At 38.9% G+C, this 18900-nt stretch overlaps 2 protein-coding genes across 2 annotated transcripts; both read left to right on the top strand.

Annotated features, from left to right (window-relative positions):
• Nucleotides 1–1114: 1114 nt before the first annotated feature.
• LOC134814994 (calcium-binding mitochondrial carrier protein SCaMC-2-like) lies at nt 1115–4570 on the top strand. The gene is made up of 2 exons (XM_063823400.1): nt 1115–1701; nt 2548–4570. Exon 2 carries the CDS (start codon nt 2553–2555, stop codon nt 3948–3950), a length of 1398 nt encoding a protein of 465 aa, XP_063679470.1. The 5' UTR covers nt 1115–1701; nt 2548–2552; the 3' UTR covers nt 3951–4570.
• Nucleotides 4571–12211: 7641 nt separating this feature from the next.
• Nucleotides 12212–15563, top strand: LOC134814993 (mucin-2-like). Its single transcript, XM_063823399.1, has 2 exons — nt 12212–12306; nt 12482–15563. Exons 1-2 carry the CDS (start codon nt 12253–12255, stop codon nt 14402–14404), a joined length of 1977 nt encoding a protein of 658 aa, XP_063679469.1. The 5' UTR covers nt 12212–12252; the 3' UTR covers nt 14405–15563.
• The last annotated feature ends 3337 nt before the right edge of the window (nt 15564–18900 follow it).

Raw genomic sequence — 18900 nt, 5'->3', positions numbered from 1 at the left:
TTGGACTTGAGCGAACCTTCAGATTTTTCTTTCAACGTCAGAAATTGAAAGGAACAGTGGCATTTTTTGGAGGAATCCTAGTGGTTCTTCTTGGATTCCCTTTTACGGGAATGTGTATAGAAAGCTATGGATTCTTTGTCATATTTAGTGGATTTTTCCCAGTGGCAGTAAACTTCATCAGAAGAATTCCAGTGATTGGAAACTTACTCAACTTACCTGGCATATCACACGTGGCAGCCAAACTGGAAGGACAGTCAAGGTACAATGTATAAATATAAGTTTAAGGTTTAATAGATTTGTACATGGTTTGGGATATGAAGGCCTCATAATGAGGCACAACTATTTTGACATGTTACAGTAATCAAGTTGCGCATTATATTAACAGCTCACAATCACAGCTCTAATGCTCAATCCATCAGAGCTGTGAAACTGTCAATTTTCACCACATGGTGGTCCAAAAGTTGCAAAATCATTTTCAAGTTTTGGAATTGATTTTCATTCAAAACTTTTGGTCCACCCTGTACAATAAGGAGTAAGTTCATATGTACATTTTTGACAATATGTCTTGACATGATGTTTGAGATACCATTGCATTCCATAAATTAAAGAATTCTCCCTCATTAATTGATTATAAACAAGGTGCTCAGGGAAGACTGTGTCTTGTCATATAGCAATACTGTGATAAAACAATTTATCATAATTTCTACCCTAGTATCACTTTGTTCATGATCAAAGTAGTGAAGGAAGCTATTTCCACAACACCATCTACCCAACCATGCCATGTTTTTGTGCATTAACTTAACTTTACTATATTTAATGCTGTAAATTTCATGTTTGAAAGAAAAAGAAAATCTAGGCATAGACATTTTATCTTGCAGTGAGCAGATGTAAGACGATTGTTGTTGAAAGAACAAGCCCTTTGAATATGTGAGGCAATAGTTTCTAGTTGGTAGTCGAGGGTAGGTAGAAAAATATTTAATATTGCTGAATTATATTTGCAAGGGTATTTAAATCATTTGTAAAGTTATCTTTAGTCGTGTATAGAATTGTGGCCTAAAGTGCTGAACGAAAGAATTGACGGGTTTTTTTTCTTGATTCAGACAGTGATATAATCGGAAGAGGTAATCTATTTTAGTGTCTTTAAAATTCGTGTAACATGCAAAATCCTTCAGTAAAGTTCAACCCCAAATTTTCAGATTCAGCTTTGATCCACTTATAATTTTTTGCTTTTTCAATTGTCCTTTTTTTGAAAAATAGCTTGATTATAAATTTGATGCAGGACATTGAGTGTTGACAACTTCAGTTTTAATTTTAAAGCTTTATATGTCAGTCGAAATGTCACTGGTGGCATTGAGTTTAACTAAAGTAGTAATTTAAACTTGCTGTTTGTTTGATATTTCACATCATGGATACTAATATTCTGTTTCAATACACCCATTTACTCGTGTATTATTGTTTATTTCAACACAAAATCCAAATTTAAATCGATTTTATTCTGTGATGATGTTGTTTTATCATTGAAAAATTATATATATTTCCAATCTTGTTCCTAGCTGCTATTGATGTTAAAACTTGAATCATAACATTTACACACCAAGGTACAGAAAATACTTAATTAAATGATCGTTAGTGACTACAGCTGATGGTGGATCTGGTGGACTTGGCCTATTTTTATTTGACCTGAACTCCTCACAACTACAGGTATGTTACATAATTGTGAAATACTTTTAAATATGTTACATATTCAATGATAATTTTAGTCAAGGACGTTATATGATACCCCCGCACAAAGTTCCTTTGTATATTGGGTTACAGCTCAATCCTTTGTATATGGGTTACAGCTCAAAATATGGTTACAGCTCAAAATATGATATTTAGTAGTAGTAGTAGTTTCATTGCGCCCTAATATACCTAAAATCGTAGTACATTTATTGTTGGGTATTTTATGTAGGTTTGGGTAGACTAATCTTGTATAATTTTGTTTAATTATTGTAATATCTTCAAACAGACATTCTCATAAACTAGGTGATATCTTTTGTGTATAATTACACACAAACTATGTGATATCGGGTGTTTTAGTGTAATACTCTTCTAAGTTCTAACGTCTTTGTACAGCTGTATGTTGTATGTTTTATGTTGCTTGGTAAATAGTTTTAGAATTGAATGAACGCGAGTTTGGTTGTGTGAATGAACAAAGCGATGAAGCTGCTCTGAACTGAACAGTAACTGCTATATGTAAATTAAGTGCATGCTTTAAAGGAAGTCTGATGGACTCTTTCCAAACATACATACAGATTACGTATGCATAACATTTGTTGAGCGTTCACTTAGTTTAGTTGCCTTGTAGTGTGTAAGAAATAACGCTACTGAGCATTTAGTGACATGATTATTCATATTATGTCTTGAAACCCCGTTTAGTTGAAACTTGAATGTTGATACCATTAACTAAAACATTTCCTTGTTACATTTCTTACATTTGTTCCATGTTTCGTAGCATTTAGGTATTTACTAGCTCTTCTCAATGCCTTAGTAATCTTCTTATTTCAGTCGCAATGGAGAAAAGATTGTTCCAGCCGGATGAGGGGCGACTCTCAAAACTGTTTAAAACCCTCGATACTCACAACGACGGTTTCATAACGTTTGAGGAACTGAAAGCTTACCTCTCCAAGTCGGGACAGCGCTTTACTAAAGACGAAATAAAGAATCTGATTAAACGTGGAGATGTGCGCTCTAATGATGGCGTGTTAGATTACAAGGAATTCATTGATCTGATGGTCAGCCATGAGAAAGAAATGTGGGAACATTTTGTTAAACTCGACAAAGATGGTAGTGGCCAGATATCTCACTCAGAATTGTCGTTTTTCTTTAAAAAACAAGATTGTAACATGCCCGACAGTAAAATCAAAGAACTGATAACACGTATTGACAAGGACAAAAACCTCCTCATAAGTTGGGACGAGTTTAGAGAGTTCAACCAGTTCAGAAGCAAATTCAAGATAACAGCAAAACACTACTTTGGTGATCCCTACGCAGATGGGTTAGTAACCATCCCAGCGCAGAAAGGAGCCGAAAAGAAGAAGTTCAGCTTGATGGAGAAGTTAGTTTGTGGTGGAGTTGCTGGTGTAGTGTCAAGAACAGCCACTGCTCCCCTAGACCGAGTCAAGGTCCTGCTCCAGGTTCAAGGACAACAGAAAATATTGGGAGCCACTGAAGAGTTGAGTATTGGTCAGCTGTTCAAGGCCATGACAAAGGAAGGTTACACGACAATGTGGAGGGGAAATGGTATCAGTTGTGTGAAGATATTTCCTGAGAACGCCCTTCGCTTCCTTATCTTCGAACTGTTGTGCAACTCAGACAAACTGAAAGTTTCAAAGTACGATTTAGTGAACAAGTTGTTGTGTGGTGGTCTGACTGGTATAGCCTGTCAGAGTCTTATGTACCCTGTTGAGTTGACTAAAACAAGGGTAATGACCTCCCAGGGCTCTGTTGGAATACTTGGCACTGTTAGAGAGATCTCCCGTGAGAATGGTAAGAGGTTTGGAGTAACTAACTTTTACAAGGGTATAGCACCTGCCCTAATGGGAGTGCTCCCCTTCGCAGCACTGCAGCTAGGATTGAGTAAAGCTGGTACTGAGCTGTATGCCGAGTGGAACCAGGTTGGGAACCCCGGGTTCTGGCCGTTACTTAGCATATCCTCCTCTGCTACTCTCATTGCTATGGGAACTACTTACCCTTTACAACTTTCCAAGTGTCAGATGCAGGCGTATCGGGGGCCTGAGAGTGCACGGCCCACTCTCAGGACACTCTTTAGCAAGATTTGGAGTGAAAATGGAGCTAAGGGGTTTTATCGTGGATTTTCTGCGAATGCTCTGAAAGCGATCCCAGCTTCTTCCATTGGTTGGGCTACTTTTACCAAAACTCAAAAACTTTACGAGCAATATTTGGGATAGATGTACGTTGTGAATGCTTGTTTATATTGATGATGGTGATGTATGTTTAGTAATTTTGGTGCGGAAAAGTTTTTTAATAACGGACAATCAGGTCAAAAATTTTAATTATTTTTGAGGGGCTTAATTGTTATATCATAATCAATTACTTAATCTTAAAAGTAAACTTAAAGTTTATAAACAGAATAACTGATTATATTATTACGCCAGCATGAAATCATCTTATTTTATTTAAGACTTAATCACGACAGCTTGTAGCCTACTGTATTAATCTTTCTTTTCTTAATAAGCTGTAAGTTCAGTTTTTACATTATAAAGACGGACTTTGAAATATCATATCTGACCGTACTGAGATGTTTTTTATTTTATTAAGTTTATTCATAATAATTGAGAATTTCGTTGTGGATTATTTTTACCAGTGCTCATAAAATGTCAACTTTTAGACTATAAAGTTTATATCATGAACGTTAATTAACCTATGCACAGCTCATAGATTGTATTTGAGGTGGAAATTTTAAAATATTAATAGTTTTGTAAAATATGCTGTAATTTTAGAAATATTTGTATTTACCAATTAGCATTATTGTAACTTTTGTCTATGAAATTGTATATTATATCACGGCTATATTAGTTTCATTTCAAAATAATTTCCATTAAGTTCGCTTAATCTTAAGTTGAGTATCTACTTTCTAAAGAGATCAAGAGCTAATAAGAACAATAAAAGTGTAAAGTATTAACTATTGGTATGAGTTATGATTGGTTAGTGCTTATAATATATATATATATATATATGCATAATTAATTATATTAATTATGACAATTATTAAATTACCTATATTAGATATGAATAAATAAACCAAATAGATTTAAAGCATAATATAGGTATAATAGTATATAAGAGTAATAAAAGTTTTAATTAGGATTAATTGGTAGTTCATGTCTCCGCAAGACTTTCTAAAAAGTGTAATATTCAATGAAAACAACACTCACATCCTATTACTCTGATCTCCCACTGATTTGCACATCCTGTACATTAGTAATATAAACAATTACAGTTGACCTGTGTCAATATATATATTATAGAATACATATAATATGTTATATGTATATATGTGTGTGTCGTGTGTTCACACTGTAAGGAAATTACTTGTTCTATTTTCCTCAGATTGAAGCCTCAACAATGTAACTCATTAAGACATGCGACAAATCACATGAAATTCTAAATCGTAACATGGTGTGTAATCGTAACAACGCTGTGAGAGGCCAAATGTTTGCCCTGTTATCCATCAACAAAACTAATAATTACAAAACTAATAATTACAAATAATCCCTCTGCGACCCAATAACACACTTGTCGTCCTTTACCTTGCAGTTATCTACTCCACGCCTAAAAAGTAAAATGCAGCTTTTGTGTAGATAAGCGTCAAAATATCGCCCTCCTAAATAGCTACCTCAAGTCTAGTGGGTACCTCAATTATTGAGCCACGGGCCATTGTGGAGTCACAGTAGAGCCGTCAGTATTACAATATTAATTAGGTCCCCTTTTGTGGGTTTAAAAACTTTCACCATCCAATCATTGCAACATTTTGTCATTAACTCAGATACCCGGCCACCGCTGTCAGAAGCGTTTGAACTACCAGCTCATAGACTCTTTGGATCATGACCTCAAACATGCCAAAACTGTGATCATCTCATGTGGCATAAACGATCTTTCACGGTATGGAAAATCTGCCAAGAGTCTGGCTGATAACTTTTGTCCCCGCCTTGCCGAAAGCTGTAAGAGCAACAAAAGCACACAGTTTGTTTTTGTGCTTTGTCTTTAACGAGAATTGGTTGGTTGAACAGAGAAATTGATGATTTTAATCTATGTATGGTGAATCTCGCCAGGGTGATACCCAATCTGACATTTTACGATGCCCATGCCGTTATCAAGCGGGTTCATTCATACTACGTATGGGACCGCAATGATAAGCATGGCATCCATTTACATCACTATGTCAGAAGGGCTGTTGCATATGAACTTGTCAACTGCGTTGGCAAGTTATGTGGATCAGAACTGCCACGCCACAGGAACTGTGCGTGGCTCTACCACCATGAGCCTAACAGTCCTTTCAGATATCACCGTGGTTGAGCACTAATCCATAAATGAATTAATTATATAAAAATCAACCTTTTCTGTCAAGCCCTTAAATTAAGCATATCATCAAGTATTTTCATATCTTTTTCAGTACATCCTCACTCCTCATCCAAATTCATCATTTGATTGCTACCACGATCGATTTTTGAAGAAATGATCTGATTGGTCGAAAATGCTTATCTTCTTAAGCTTATCAGATGAACTGATGAACATTCTTTCACTATCAAGCATTTTTGTCTCTTATCATCCCACCATACATTTCCTAAAACATTTTCACATTACCAAACAAAACTGTGCACATTTTATTTAATAATTATAGAAGCTTCTCTGGTAAATCAGCATCAAGCACGTTTCCTCAGTCAAAGTTCAGTGCAACAGTATTTTCGAAAACTTCACAAACAACTAAATAGCAAAAATCACCACACAAAACTACACAACGAAACAATTTCACACATACAAATCACAACGACTTAATATACACTTTAGGTAAAGTCATATTATCATACTGATAAGCCCGAAAATCGAGATAAGGGCACTATATTGTAACATTTGATTTAGCGAATATTTTTAACAAATAAGTAGATAAGACTCAGATCACGATTCTGTAGCATACAGGACCTCCGGTTCTCGTGAAAGAATCTGATTTGCACTAGTATAGATATATTTTACGTTATTTATAAATTTATACATTTTTTATTCTCTAATTCCTCCACAAGCATAAGAGTTAACTTAAAATGGCAGCGAATGGAAATGTTACTGATACTTCTGGTCATAAAATCAAAATAAAATGTGGTAGCTGTAGCGGCTGGTGTTATTCTTCCAAAAACATCCGCAGCTGTTCATGGTGCCAAAACAACGTCCACGTGGGAAGTTGGTCGTTTAGCTCCGGACAGTCTATGCAACGTCTATGCAACGTCCATGCAACAACAAAAGAACCGTCTATGCAACGTCTATGCAACGTCCCTGCACAATGAACACTCTATGCACACTCCCTGCACGGTCAGTCTATGCAACGTCTATGCAACGTCTATGCAACGTCCCTGCACAGTACCATATGAACACCGGCTACTAGCCGGCTACTAGCCGGCTAGTAGCCACTTTTGTAATAACAGCTCCTCAACTTCACATTAACAACCGGCTACTAACCGGCACTTGAAAAGTGGTCACTAGCCGGCTACTAACCGGCTACTAGCCGGCTAGTGACCACAAAGTGGCTACTAACCGGCTACTAAGCGGTCACTAGCCGGCTATTAGCCGAGCTCTAAAGCAGACCTATTAGTAGCCGGTTCTAAACCGGCTACTAGCCGGCACTTGAAAAGCGGTCACTAGCCGGCTACTAACCGGCTACTAACCGGCTAGTAACCACCAAGTGGCTACTAACCGGTCACTAGCCGGCTCTAAAGCAGACCTTCTAGTTCCAAACCGGCTACTAGCCGACACTTGAAAAGCGGTCACTAGCCGGCTACTAACCGGCTACTAACCGGCTAGTAACCACCAAGTGGCTACTAACCGGTCACTAGCCGGCTAGTGACCGCTTTTCAAGTGTCGGCTAGTAGCCGGTTTGGAACTAGAAGGTCCGCTTTAGAGCCGGCTAGTGACCGGTTAGTAGCCACTTGGTGGTTACTAGCCGGTTAGTAGCCGGTTAGCAGCCGGCTAGCGACCGCTTTTCGAGTGTCGGCTAGTAGGTCCGCTTAAGAGCCGGCTAGTGACCGGTTAGTAGCCGGTTAGTAGCCACTTGGTGGTTACTAGCCGGTTAGTAGCCGGTTAGTAGCCGGCTAGTGACCGCTTTCTAAGTGCCGGCTAGTAGCCGGTTTGGAACCGGCTACTAGTTGGTCTGCTTTAGAGCTCGGCTAATAGCCGGCTAGTGACCGCTTAGTAGCCGGTTAGTAGCCACTTGGTGGTCACTAGCCGGCTAGTAGCCGGTTAGTAGCCGGCTAGTGACCACTTTTCAAGTGCCGGTTAGTAGCCGGTTGGTAATGTGAAGTTGAGGAGCTGTTATTACAAAAGTGGCTACTAGCCGGCTAGTAGCCGGCTAGTAGCCGGTGTTCATATGGTACTGTGCAGGGACGTTGCATAGACGTTGCATAGACGTTGCATAGACGTTGCATAGACGTTGCATAGACTGACCGTGCAGGGAGTGTGCATAGAGTGTTCATTGTGCAGGGACGTTGCATAGACGTTGCATAGACGGTTCTTTTGTTGTTGCATGGACGTTGCATAGACGTTCGCGTTGCATAGACTGTCCGGAGCTAAACGACCAAGTTGCCGTCCACGTCAAATGTTTTAAGGAAAATTTAGGTTGTACAAGCTGTTGTGAAAGTCTTATTCCTGGATTTTACGCGACTTACTATGAAATTTACGATGACTACAATAAGCTTAATTGCGCTATTTATAATCCATACGCTCAAAATAGTCGATGTAATCTTATTGGAGACGCCATGACCAATGAAGAGCACCAGGATTCAACATGGAGTGACATTTCGGCTTTCCTAACTCACTGTCAGTATAAACAGCAACGTAACGTAAAAAGGTCGACATCCTCTCAACTTAAAACATTTTCCATGAATATCAGATCCCTTTTCAAAAATATTGATCAACTACGAGAAGATATAGAAATATATGATAAGTATGATGTATTGTGTTTTAACGAAACTAACTGCACACTAGAAAAATTGCCTAACGGAATAAACGACATCACATTAAATGGATTCCATGAACCGTATATCCAAGATCCCATCCGCACATCGGGTAAAGGTGGGGGGCTTGCCATATACATACACAAACGTGTAGCTGACTCTGATAAAATTGATATTTTCAATCCCAACCCTGAACCCTCAAATACTAGCGGCGAATTTCAATTTATCAAGATCCACCAGTGTAAAGGATATAATAGAACAAAGATAATTGGAAATGTTTATCGCTCTCCCGCTAGAAAACCTGAAGCATTTCTTGAAATTTTTAAAAGTACGCTTCACAACCTGGGAAGACACTCTCGCAAACATATGACGTTACATGGAGATTTTAATCTAAATTTACTGAAGCACAGTAGCAACCAGGCATGTCAAAGCATTATAGATATTGCATCCTCTTACGGTTTCATCCAAATTGTATCACGTCCAACTCGCATAACAGACCACAGTGCCACGCTTATTGATCATATCTACACGAACAATCTTGAAGATACAATAAGCTGCAACGTATTAACGACAGATCTGTCGGATCACTTAGCGATAGTTACAACAATTAATCTTGATACTACATCCACCAGCAGTTACCGCTCCGCATCTTATAATCAAAATCCAACACAAACCAACGTACGTAGTTTTAATGAGGCCAACAACCATAAATTTAGAGATTTAATAATGGAAGAAAATTGGTCTGTAATACTAACAAATACCCCTGATGCTAACCAGCAGTTTGATTGTTTAAATTCGGCTTACAACAGGATTTATAACGCTGCCTACCCGACAAAAAGACAGTCCGAGCGCAGACAAAATGAACGTGTTAATCCCAAACCATGGATACTGCCCTGGCTTGAAGAAGCTATAGAACGTAAAAATCAGGCATATCATGATTTTGTTAAGGAACCAGTTGATAGGAACCAGCTAAAATATGACCGTTTGAAAAAGTTTTGCACCAAACACGTTGACAAAGCCAAAAACATACACTACAAAAAATTCTTTGAACAACACAAAGATAATTCTAAGAAGCAGTGGCAGATGATTAACGGACTTCTGAATAGGAAACCAGCCAAACCTACATCGATAAAACTGTCGGACGAAAACGGACAAGTCAGCACTCCGGCAGCAGTAGCAGAAAAATTTAATGATCACTTCTCAAACATCGCTCCAAAAATTAAATCTGAAATTAGTAGTAGGACCACTTTCGATCCTGGTGGGGCCCAGGGGACACTACGTAATCCTTCTCCAAATAGTATCTACATAAAACCAGTCACAACTACCGAAGTTCAAGACGTTATTAACCTATTTAAGAATAAAGCTACTCTTGACACCAAAATCCAACCACTCAAAATTGCCAACAGCTGTCATAATTTTACCACTGTATTGGCCCACGTTGTTAACAGCTCGTTCGAACAAGGGGTCTTTCCCCAAGCCTTGAAAACGGCAAAAGTAGTTCCTGTACATAAAGGTGGATCTAAAACTGACATCAAAAATTACAGACCGATATCTCTACTTGCCACTTTCTCAAAAGTCTACGAAAAGCTTATGCACAATCGAGTCATAAATTTCTTGGATACCTACAATATACTTTGTGAAAATCAATACGGCTTCCGCCCAGGTAGGTCTTGTGAACATGCACTTCTTAATGCTAAAGACAGAATCCTCAATTCAATGTCTAAAAAGCAAGTTACTTTGCTCCTCTTGATTGACTTTAGCAAAGCCTTTGACCTTGTGGATCACTCCATACTCCTGAATAAGCTCGAGCACTATGGCATAAGAGGTCTAGCTTTAAACTGGTTTAAATCATATCTTATGAACAGAAACCAGTTTGTATCAATTGGATCCTCTGAATCCTCAGCCAATCCAATTATTTACGGTGTACCCCAAGGTTCAATTTTGGGACCTCTCCTTTTTATAATCTACATAAACGATCTTCCTCAAATATCAGAAATAGCTAATTTCATCATGTACGCAGATGATGCAAACATTTTCCTAACAGGAGAAAATATAAACGAGGTTTATGATAAGCTCAAAATTCTTAGCGATGTCTTAGTTAAATGGGTAGATAACAACGGATTAGCTCTAAATCTTAAAAAAACGAATTATATGATCTTTTCTCGACAAAGAAACCTCATTTATCGCGATGTAGTAATTTCTGGTGTCACAATCGAAAGAAAAACAGAAGCCCGTTTCTTAGGTGTTATAATAGATAACAAACTGAACTGGTCGCAACATATTTCTGCCATGAAAATGAAAATGGCCAGATACATTGGAGTCATGTACAAACTTAAAAAATATTTGCCTCTGGAAGCACGTTTACAAATATATCACAGCTTTGTGCAGTCTCACCTTAATTACTGCTCCCTCGTCTGGGGTTTTGCTGCCAAATCCCATATAGAAACACTATTTGTTAAACAGAAAATGGGTCTTAGAGCAATACTACCAGGTTTTGTTAATTACTGGTACAAAGATGGTACACCACCAGCAAGTACCAAGTCTGGTTTCTATGTACACAAAATATTGACAGTTCAAAGTATCATCGTGAAGAACGCATTAGTTTTTATACATAAGCTAAAAAACTTCCCAAGTCTAGTGCCTCCCTCTATAAAGAAAACAATACCTAACAGTGCACCAATATTTAACGTCGCCGATCCGGATTCGAGTCATACAACTTTATGGTCAGATGAATACGGTAAACACCCTTACAATAATTCAGTATTCTACAAAGGTCCACTATTAGCAATAAACAGATATAGTGTCGCAGCAACTTCCTTGCCAAGTCTATTCAACCTTAACATCTACAAAAGGTGCATAAAAAACATGCTCATTGATCAACAAAACGAGGGCATTGCAGACGAATGGCCTAACTTTATGTTATACAATATAACGGGACTAAGGAAATCAGAGCGCAACATCAACCGTAATGCTAATAATAACTCTGTCCCATAAGCACGCCATCACAGAATCAATTTCACTGCATACCATCTCAGTTACACTGCCATCAATTCGCCAGCAAAAACGGCATGACGCTATGCGACTGATAACAGTCGTTAAATTTTAAAAATTTTGGAATAGCTAGCTAGCAGTAGCTATGCGCCTGTTTCCACTCTAACAACTCTAAAAGCATATTAATATGATAATTTCAACTAAAGGCAACTTTATATGTGCTCAGCTATGTTTTGTTTCGACAAGCTCTATTATATACATTTTAATCGTTTTAATGAGATCTAATCTTGTATGAGTTTTGAGTTTGAATTGATAACACTTATTATATATATTATTTTTTGAGTAAACATTGGCTGGTACTTCGGGCCGGTCCCCAACAAAAAAAAACTAACTTAAGAATAGCTCCATTTAGATTTACACTCATTACCACATCTTATAACTATTCACTTATATAACTATTATAACTTATAACTGTTAATGTACTTAAACTATTCCTTTACAGTCCATTAACCTCCAATTAGTTATGCAAGGATAGTAGATAATGACTGATGGAATCATTGACACACACGTTTCTTCTCAGAACAACATATGGGAGGTGAGATTAATTTATTTTTAGTTTTTCCTTCCTGTTTTGACTAAAAGATCCGTTTTACGGTTAATCCTGATGCGGATTGTAGTAAGAGGACATGGTGATTAAACTAATTTAACAATATAGCCTACGAATTTGTAAAACTAAAACCAGATGACTAACCAGGCTTTTTTATCACCAGGTGCAGCCAATAGACGGTAACTTTAACCAGATCTTCAACTCTGACGATAGTGGAGATGAGGAAACCTTCTCGCTGCCCTCTCTCCCCTCGCCGCTGCGTGACGACGCGACCTTCTCCCCCCGTATCCACTCTCCCTTAAGTCTGGGAGATCCTCTTACCTCTCTAACTCTACCAACTCTACCTTTCGCTACTCCAAAACATGAATTTAGCAGATCATTCTCTTTGTCCGGAGATTCACCCTCAGAGTTTGAGAAGTTTACTGGAGTGTTAGATTTGGGTAACATGGACGCTAGTAACGGGTCAATGACTCAGCTGTTCTCCCCGAATAGAACCAATATCGATGATCTGGATCTAAGAGACCTCATCTTACCTAAACCCATCCTGCCCGCCTCACCTGCTCCCAGAACGCCTCTAAACCTTGAGAATCTTCTGGAAGTAGATTCCAGAAGTTCCCAAGAACAACTGCAGGATATAATTAACACTGCCGCTAGTGTCCAGCCTGGATCATCCCCTAAAGCTTCAATCACTGAAGTATCTCGAACCACAACTCCACAGGCTCCCATCAAGGCTGGGGCAGTTTCGGAGTTGACAAAATCTGCTGCAGGTGTTCCCTTATCTGACGAACATGTTTCTAAGATTGTGAACATGCTCGATACTATTATATCCAGTAATCAAAGTAAGGTTCAGCTGTCTGCTATCCCAAAAGACAAGGCTGTCCTCCCAGCTACCACTACCAAACCAATGAAGCCCAAGAAACCACGCGGTAACTTCGTCCCTCCTGATTCAAGCAGACCACTTGCTAAGAAGTTAAGTCAGCCTAGAAGCAAAACAAGATTAAAAGTAAGCTCCGCAGCTCCTCCTAAACCGGCTCCAGGAAGTCCTGCTTCTAACGGTTACTCAAATGTTAGTTCCCCGTCAAGTCTCTCATCAGCCTCATCTGATAACACTTCCTCGACCCTGGAGACTCTAGCCTCATCTCTGGGCATTGTTAGACCTGCCAAATCTTCTCCTCAGATCAACAAAACCTCCACAACTCATCCTCAAGTAGTTCAGACTGTTAACTCCACTCCCAGAGTCAAGAAAACTATTGTCAAGATTAACCAGGGCCACACCCAACAGCCTATTGTTATTGGTAAGATGAATTCTGATACCAAATCCAATCCTAAAATGCTCAAGAAACCTGTAGTAATCTCGCAAATCCCACCCCAATCACACTCTACTATTCGATCTAAACCCGCAGTTAACAAGGGCCCTAAAATAGTGTCCGCTACTATAAAAACGGGTGCTCCGACCTCAACCAACAAAGTAGTCGTCCCTTACAAAAGTCCTGCCGTCAAAACAGAAAGCAAGAAATACGTCCTGCTTCCACTCGAGAAACTACAAAATGTCAGCCCTAGTGTCATATCTCAGCTGGGTCTGGACAATGCCCTGGCTAGCAGCAACAAACGACCAGCTGCTGCCTTGCCCGAGAAAGCAACTGCAGACAAACGTATCAAATCAGAGACAATCCAACCTTCAACCAGCTTCACTGAGAAAACACAATTCCCCATAAACATAACACTGCCCAACCAAACTAAAGAAAAGTTAAAACCTGAGTTTACTGGCAGTATTCCAGAAATGATTGAGAAAGCAAGAGCAAAACGAAAAACTCACTTGTCGAGCATGTCAAACTTTACGCAGATGGAGAATTTCATCAACGAGTTCATTCAGCAGAACAACGACCAGGTCATGGAAATCTTGTTCCTGAAACAAAACAACAAAGAAATTAACCGGAAGTATAATCAGTTGGCCAAGTTGTTCCATACCAAGAACGATGAACATCTAAAACTAAAACGGGAAGTTGAGCAGCTGGGTGCTTCTAATAAGAAGATGGAGAAAGAGCTGAAGAGCATCAAAGATCTGATCAAGAAATATATATCCTGAGTAGGGCTGGCCTCTTTTATTCTACCTGGAGGCTGAGCCATTAGTTGTGATATGTTAGTTTAGCGACAGTACCTGTTATTGTTTCTGAGTTTTAATCCTGAGGTTAACCCAAGAAATAGTAATTTAAGAACGTTCTTACTAGGCTAGGTCAAAACACGGTTTTAAAAAGTAGGAATTGAGGTACATATTTGAGATATTGCTTGACATTCTTTTAAAATTACGTAAAAATAACGTAAGGGTTTTAAAGCTCACAGTTTTACCGTTCTTAGTCATTGATTGACTAGATATTTTAAGCAGTATGTCATTTGGGATTGTGGGCGATTGTAGATCAATCGTTGTACTAGTATTTAATGAAATGTGTCTGATCTATGTGCCTATTCTAACAGATAATGGACTCTGTAAGATATATTTGTTTCTGATAAGTCGCTACTGCCAAGCTGAGTGGTTAAAAGCCAAACACGTCAGCGCTGAACAAACGTTGTTCGTCCTGCTAATTTTAGTCAGTTTATGGAAATAGATTCGATCACTTATTTGATTTTTTATAGTTAACTTATTACAATCTGGATGCACATGTAACTTGTCTTGTCACATGATGTAGTTAATTTATTTCTTTACTTTTTATGTAATCAGAAAAAAAAATCGATATTTACTTCGAGTCCTTCAATTAGTTTATTCCAGGTGAAATGTCACATTCATAGAATGCACACTCCATTATTTGTGAACTTGGAATAATCAATTCTTGGAGCAGAAAAAAGGAGCTTGGAAGATTTGTGTGATAATAATGTTTATTGTAGCTTGAATGTCGTTTATATTTTTTAGATAACGCGTTTCAACAGTTTGTCCTGCAATTTTGCACAAAACGGTACCATAAAATTGAATTTGGCACGGACCCAAGTCGAATACATTATTACAAGCCCGTTCACTTAAACACCTGACCACTACGAAATAGCAAAATCGCAACTCTCTATGCATGTTGCCCAGTGCCCCATTAACATGGTATACTGATTAACTATAAGTGTAATACGAAGAATAATGATTGAAACCGGGAAAGTGATTACTGTGTAATTTGTAATTGAACGGTGAGTGTAACTGTTGCTGCAGTGAAGGGCAGGTGCGATGCTGTGTACTTCCAAAGCACTCGATTCATATCTTTTTTGACTAGCGAATTTTGTCTTCATTCGCATACAAACTGCTTCAAATATGTTGTCAGTATTCGAATTGCGCGGCTTTTTTCTCGTAATCTTGGCGTCGTGTCACATTTCTGGAATGAATCCGCGACCAGATTCATTCGCACTCTTAACTAATCGTCCAATTAATGCACTGCTGACATAGTACCTTCATGCTAACACAAGACTTGATCAGGGAATGACAAACGATCTGCGAGAGCAGGTAATATTCTTTGACTGCGACATGTCCATACCCAAGAAGCTAAAAACAACACCCCTTAGGGGAAGACACACTATGAGGATCCTGATCTTCAGGTTAGCTTTGCGATCGAGAGGAGACCATTTGGTTCGGATGAAGCTCCCTGTTAAGTTAGAAATAGCAGATGAAAACTTATTCAACTGCTCCGCTTTCAAACAATGGGAACAGTCAAATCATTCATAGACTGTGACATGAAGCTATTACCTGTTCTATACCTGATTCCGTTTGGGGCCGGGGCGTTTCCAGACAAGTCAATGCAGCTTCCCAAATAATTCGCAAGCCATTATAAGTAAGCCCTATAGCATACCATAGAAATACGGAACTACAAAAGATGTAGCTGCGTCATTTAACATTCCGTGTTTGAAATAAATTGCCGCATTAACACCTTTTGACCTCATAAAACCGACTTTCCCAGAAGCTCTGCAGTCTGTTTACATATTCATACCCCATCCTGCCGAGTTATCTGTACGTAGGTAATTTAGACAGCCAGTCAGTTAAGTCCTGGAGGCTGGAGGGGGGTATTGTTGAGTTTAAGGTGGCCGCCCCTGTAGCCAGGGAGCTGAGTAGCTGTCCAACTAGCGACTGGTCGGGTTTTAAAGCTGCGAGCCCTATAATTGTGTTGACAGGCTTGCAGCACAGAACTGAGGTTGTCAGATACACTGCTCAGTACTGTAGTGTACAGTTAACTGTATATTGGAGTAACACGGCCCTCTCCGTCTCATTAATTAGGTTTTCAAGCACGCTGTTTTGCATTATAGGGTGCCCTCTAAAATCATCATCACACGGTGGAGTGTGGATATTAGAGGGGCGACAATTTGCTCTCCTTTTCGTACATCAGCTGGTCATTGTGGTTACTAGGTCGTTGGTTTGGGACGATTATGTAACCGTTTTGGCAGGTCCGTCCCTCCTTTACGTGTTATAATGTGTAGCTGCCCCTCTGTGCCCTGCATCTTTGAGACTCTACTTATTACTTTTAGCGGTTATTATTCTTGTGATGCACATATCCGTTTTAAAATTATACACTATCCAGCGCAAAAACATGGAGCTCTGTTCCGGTGCTCTTCAGATAGTCTGAAACGTGTCAAATCGTGTTGTCACAGAATCTTGCACGTCAAGAAACAAAAACTACTTGGCAGTCACCACTGTTCAGTCCACGTATTACAACTGTCAATTAACTTATCACGACATATGTACTATGTAGGAGTATTAGTATTTTTATCCGAGATTGGTGATCTTGTCTTAAAATTGCTGAGCTGATGCTATATTAGAAACGCACCTCTATCTGAAACTATATCCCGATTAGTTAGTTGAAGAGTCTAGACATAATACTAGGGTAACATTTAGTTGCCACAACAACCAATAACATAACTCCAAGCCCAGTCTTGAAACTGAGTTGTTAACCATCTCGAATGTTCGACCCGCCCATCATCACCACGTAAAAGCTTATCAAGTTGCAACTGTGTAATGATTATCTGCCTTGAAGTTGTCTACTTCCGATTGTTTTGTAGACAAAGTAATCTTTTTTTAGAATCCCCGTCGAGGTTTACTTATTTCAACTTATTTCTGCTTTTCCGTCTCAAATGATTTATTACAGATTAACTCTGCTTAGTGCTTATAACCCTGCGGGGTGAATTAAGTCGTTTTAAAGTCACATTGCTGACTTTCAATGAGCTTAGATGCTTGACTTTGTACTTTCACTTCCAGTGATGGCGTGTCTTGGCACGCTCAGTTCTTGAAAATGGAGATTGGAGGTATAAGTGTGATCAGTTAACTAGGATGGTAGTTGACAGTTCATCTAACTAGGATCGTAGTCTAGAGCCACTACCACTCTGGTAGTGGTTCTAGACTACGATAAAGCGCAAATATTAATTTATGCTCTTTCGTAAAATCATGACATGCTCAGTTCTTACAAGTTGCTTATAAGAGGGTTCAACGTGGTGTCATCTGGGATGGTAAACCAGAACCACTGCCACACTAATTATGATATTATACAGCGATACGAGCTCCGACAGAGCCAACCATTTACCTTATCTTAACCAAATATGGTCATATTAGTTTCATTGTCTATGTTCGAACACTTATATAAGCTCTTTGAGCTGCTCTCATTGGATTGGTATCTGTTGTTTGGTATCTCCGGCTTCTTTCTCTCTCTCGCCTCATGCTCTGGAATGCTCGCATACTATGAGGGCTGGTATTTGTGAAATTCTTTGCCTGCCCTGGACTTGCATAGATGACATAACATAGGAAACATTAACTGATAGCTCCTCATTACCATGAGTGGTATTATTCTGCTCTCTCTTCCTCTAGCCCCTCATTGGATAGGGGCTCATCACACACTATAGTCCATACTTACTCTCTTTGCTTCTGATACCGACCGAGACTGTTCTATACATATTTAGAGTACATACGGTTTATAGTGGTTTCTCAATTGTAGTTAGTACATGTAAAACTTCTTGTTGTCTTGTTTAAAAACACAATATTGTAGCAACAGAGTTGAGTATAATATGCAGTGACTCGTTAGAACTTTAAAACTCTCCTCTGCTGGGTCTCAGTCGACCTCCACTTTTTATACCGGAACTTTGCGTTGACATGGTACAGTTTGCCAAGTCCCTCTATGACGCATTTATCAACAACCTGGCACCATTCATCGCCTGTTTTGACGGTAATCCTGTCACTTTAATAACTTTAGTTCATAATTTGTATCCGCACTTTCAGGGTCGATGAACAGTCATTGTAGGTTTATTAGAACGTTAAGTTCATTTGGGTTTACAAGGGGGACCCAGACTTAAAGACTGGCTGCTTTGTTCGAACCCTTTGCTATGCTAATTCTGCAGCTGACTTGCTCGCTTGTTATGCTAACCTGCCCTAGTGCTCCTGCCAGGAATTTATTTATACTACACTAAGGATCTCACTACTATCAGACTACACTCTCATTACACAATATACTATTGAGCAATAGGCCCTTACATTGAGTGTACAACCTAACGGATAAGGAACTCATTTCCTCTCTTTTGTGAAGATTGATATCGCTCTTACTCTGTTCAAACCAGCAATGGTTCATAATCTAGTAA

Source organism: Bolinopsis microptera, chromosome 5 (genome assembly GCF_026151205.1).
Source record: "Bolinopsis microptera isolate Bmic1 chromosome 5, MBARI_Bmic_1.0, whole genome shotgun sequence".
NCBI lineage: Eukaryota > Metazoa > Ctenophora > Tentaculata > Lobata > Bolinopsidae > Bolinopsis > Bolinopsis microptera.
The sequence above is the reverse complement of the archived record's forward strand: the minus strand, read 5'-3'. Positions and strand labels throughout refer to the sequence as shown.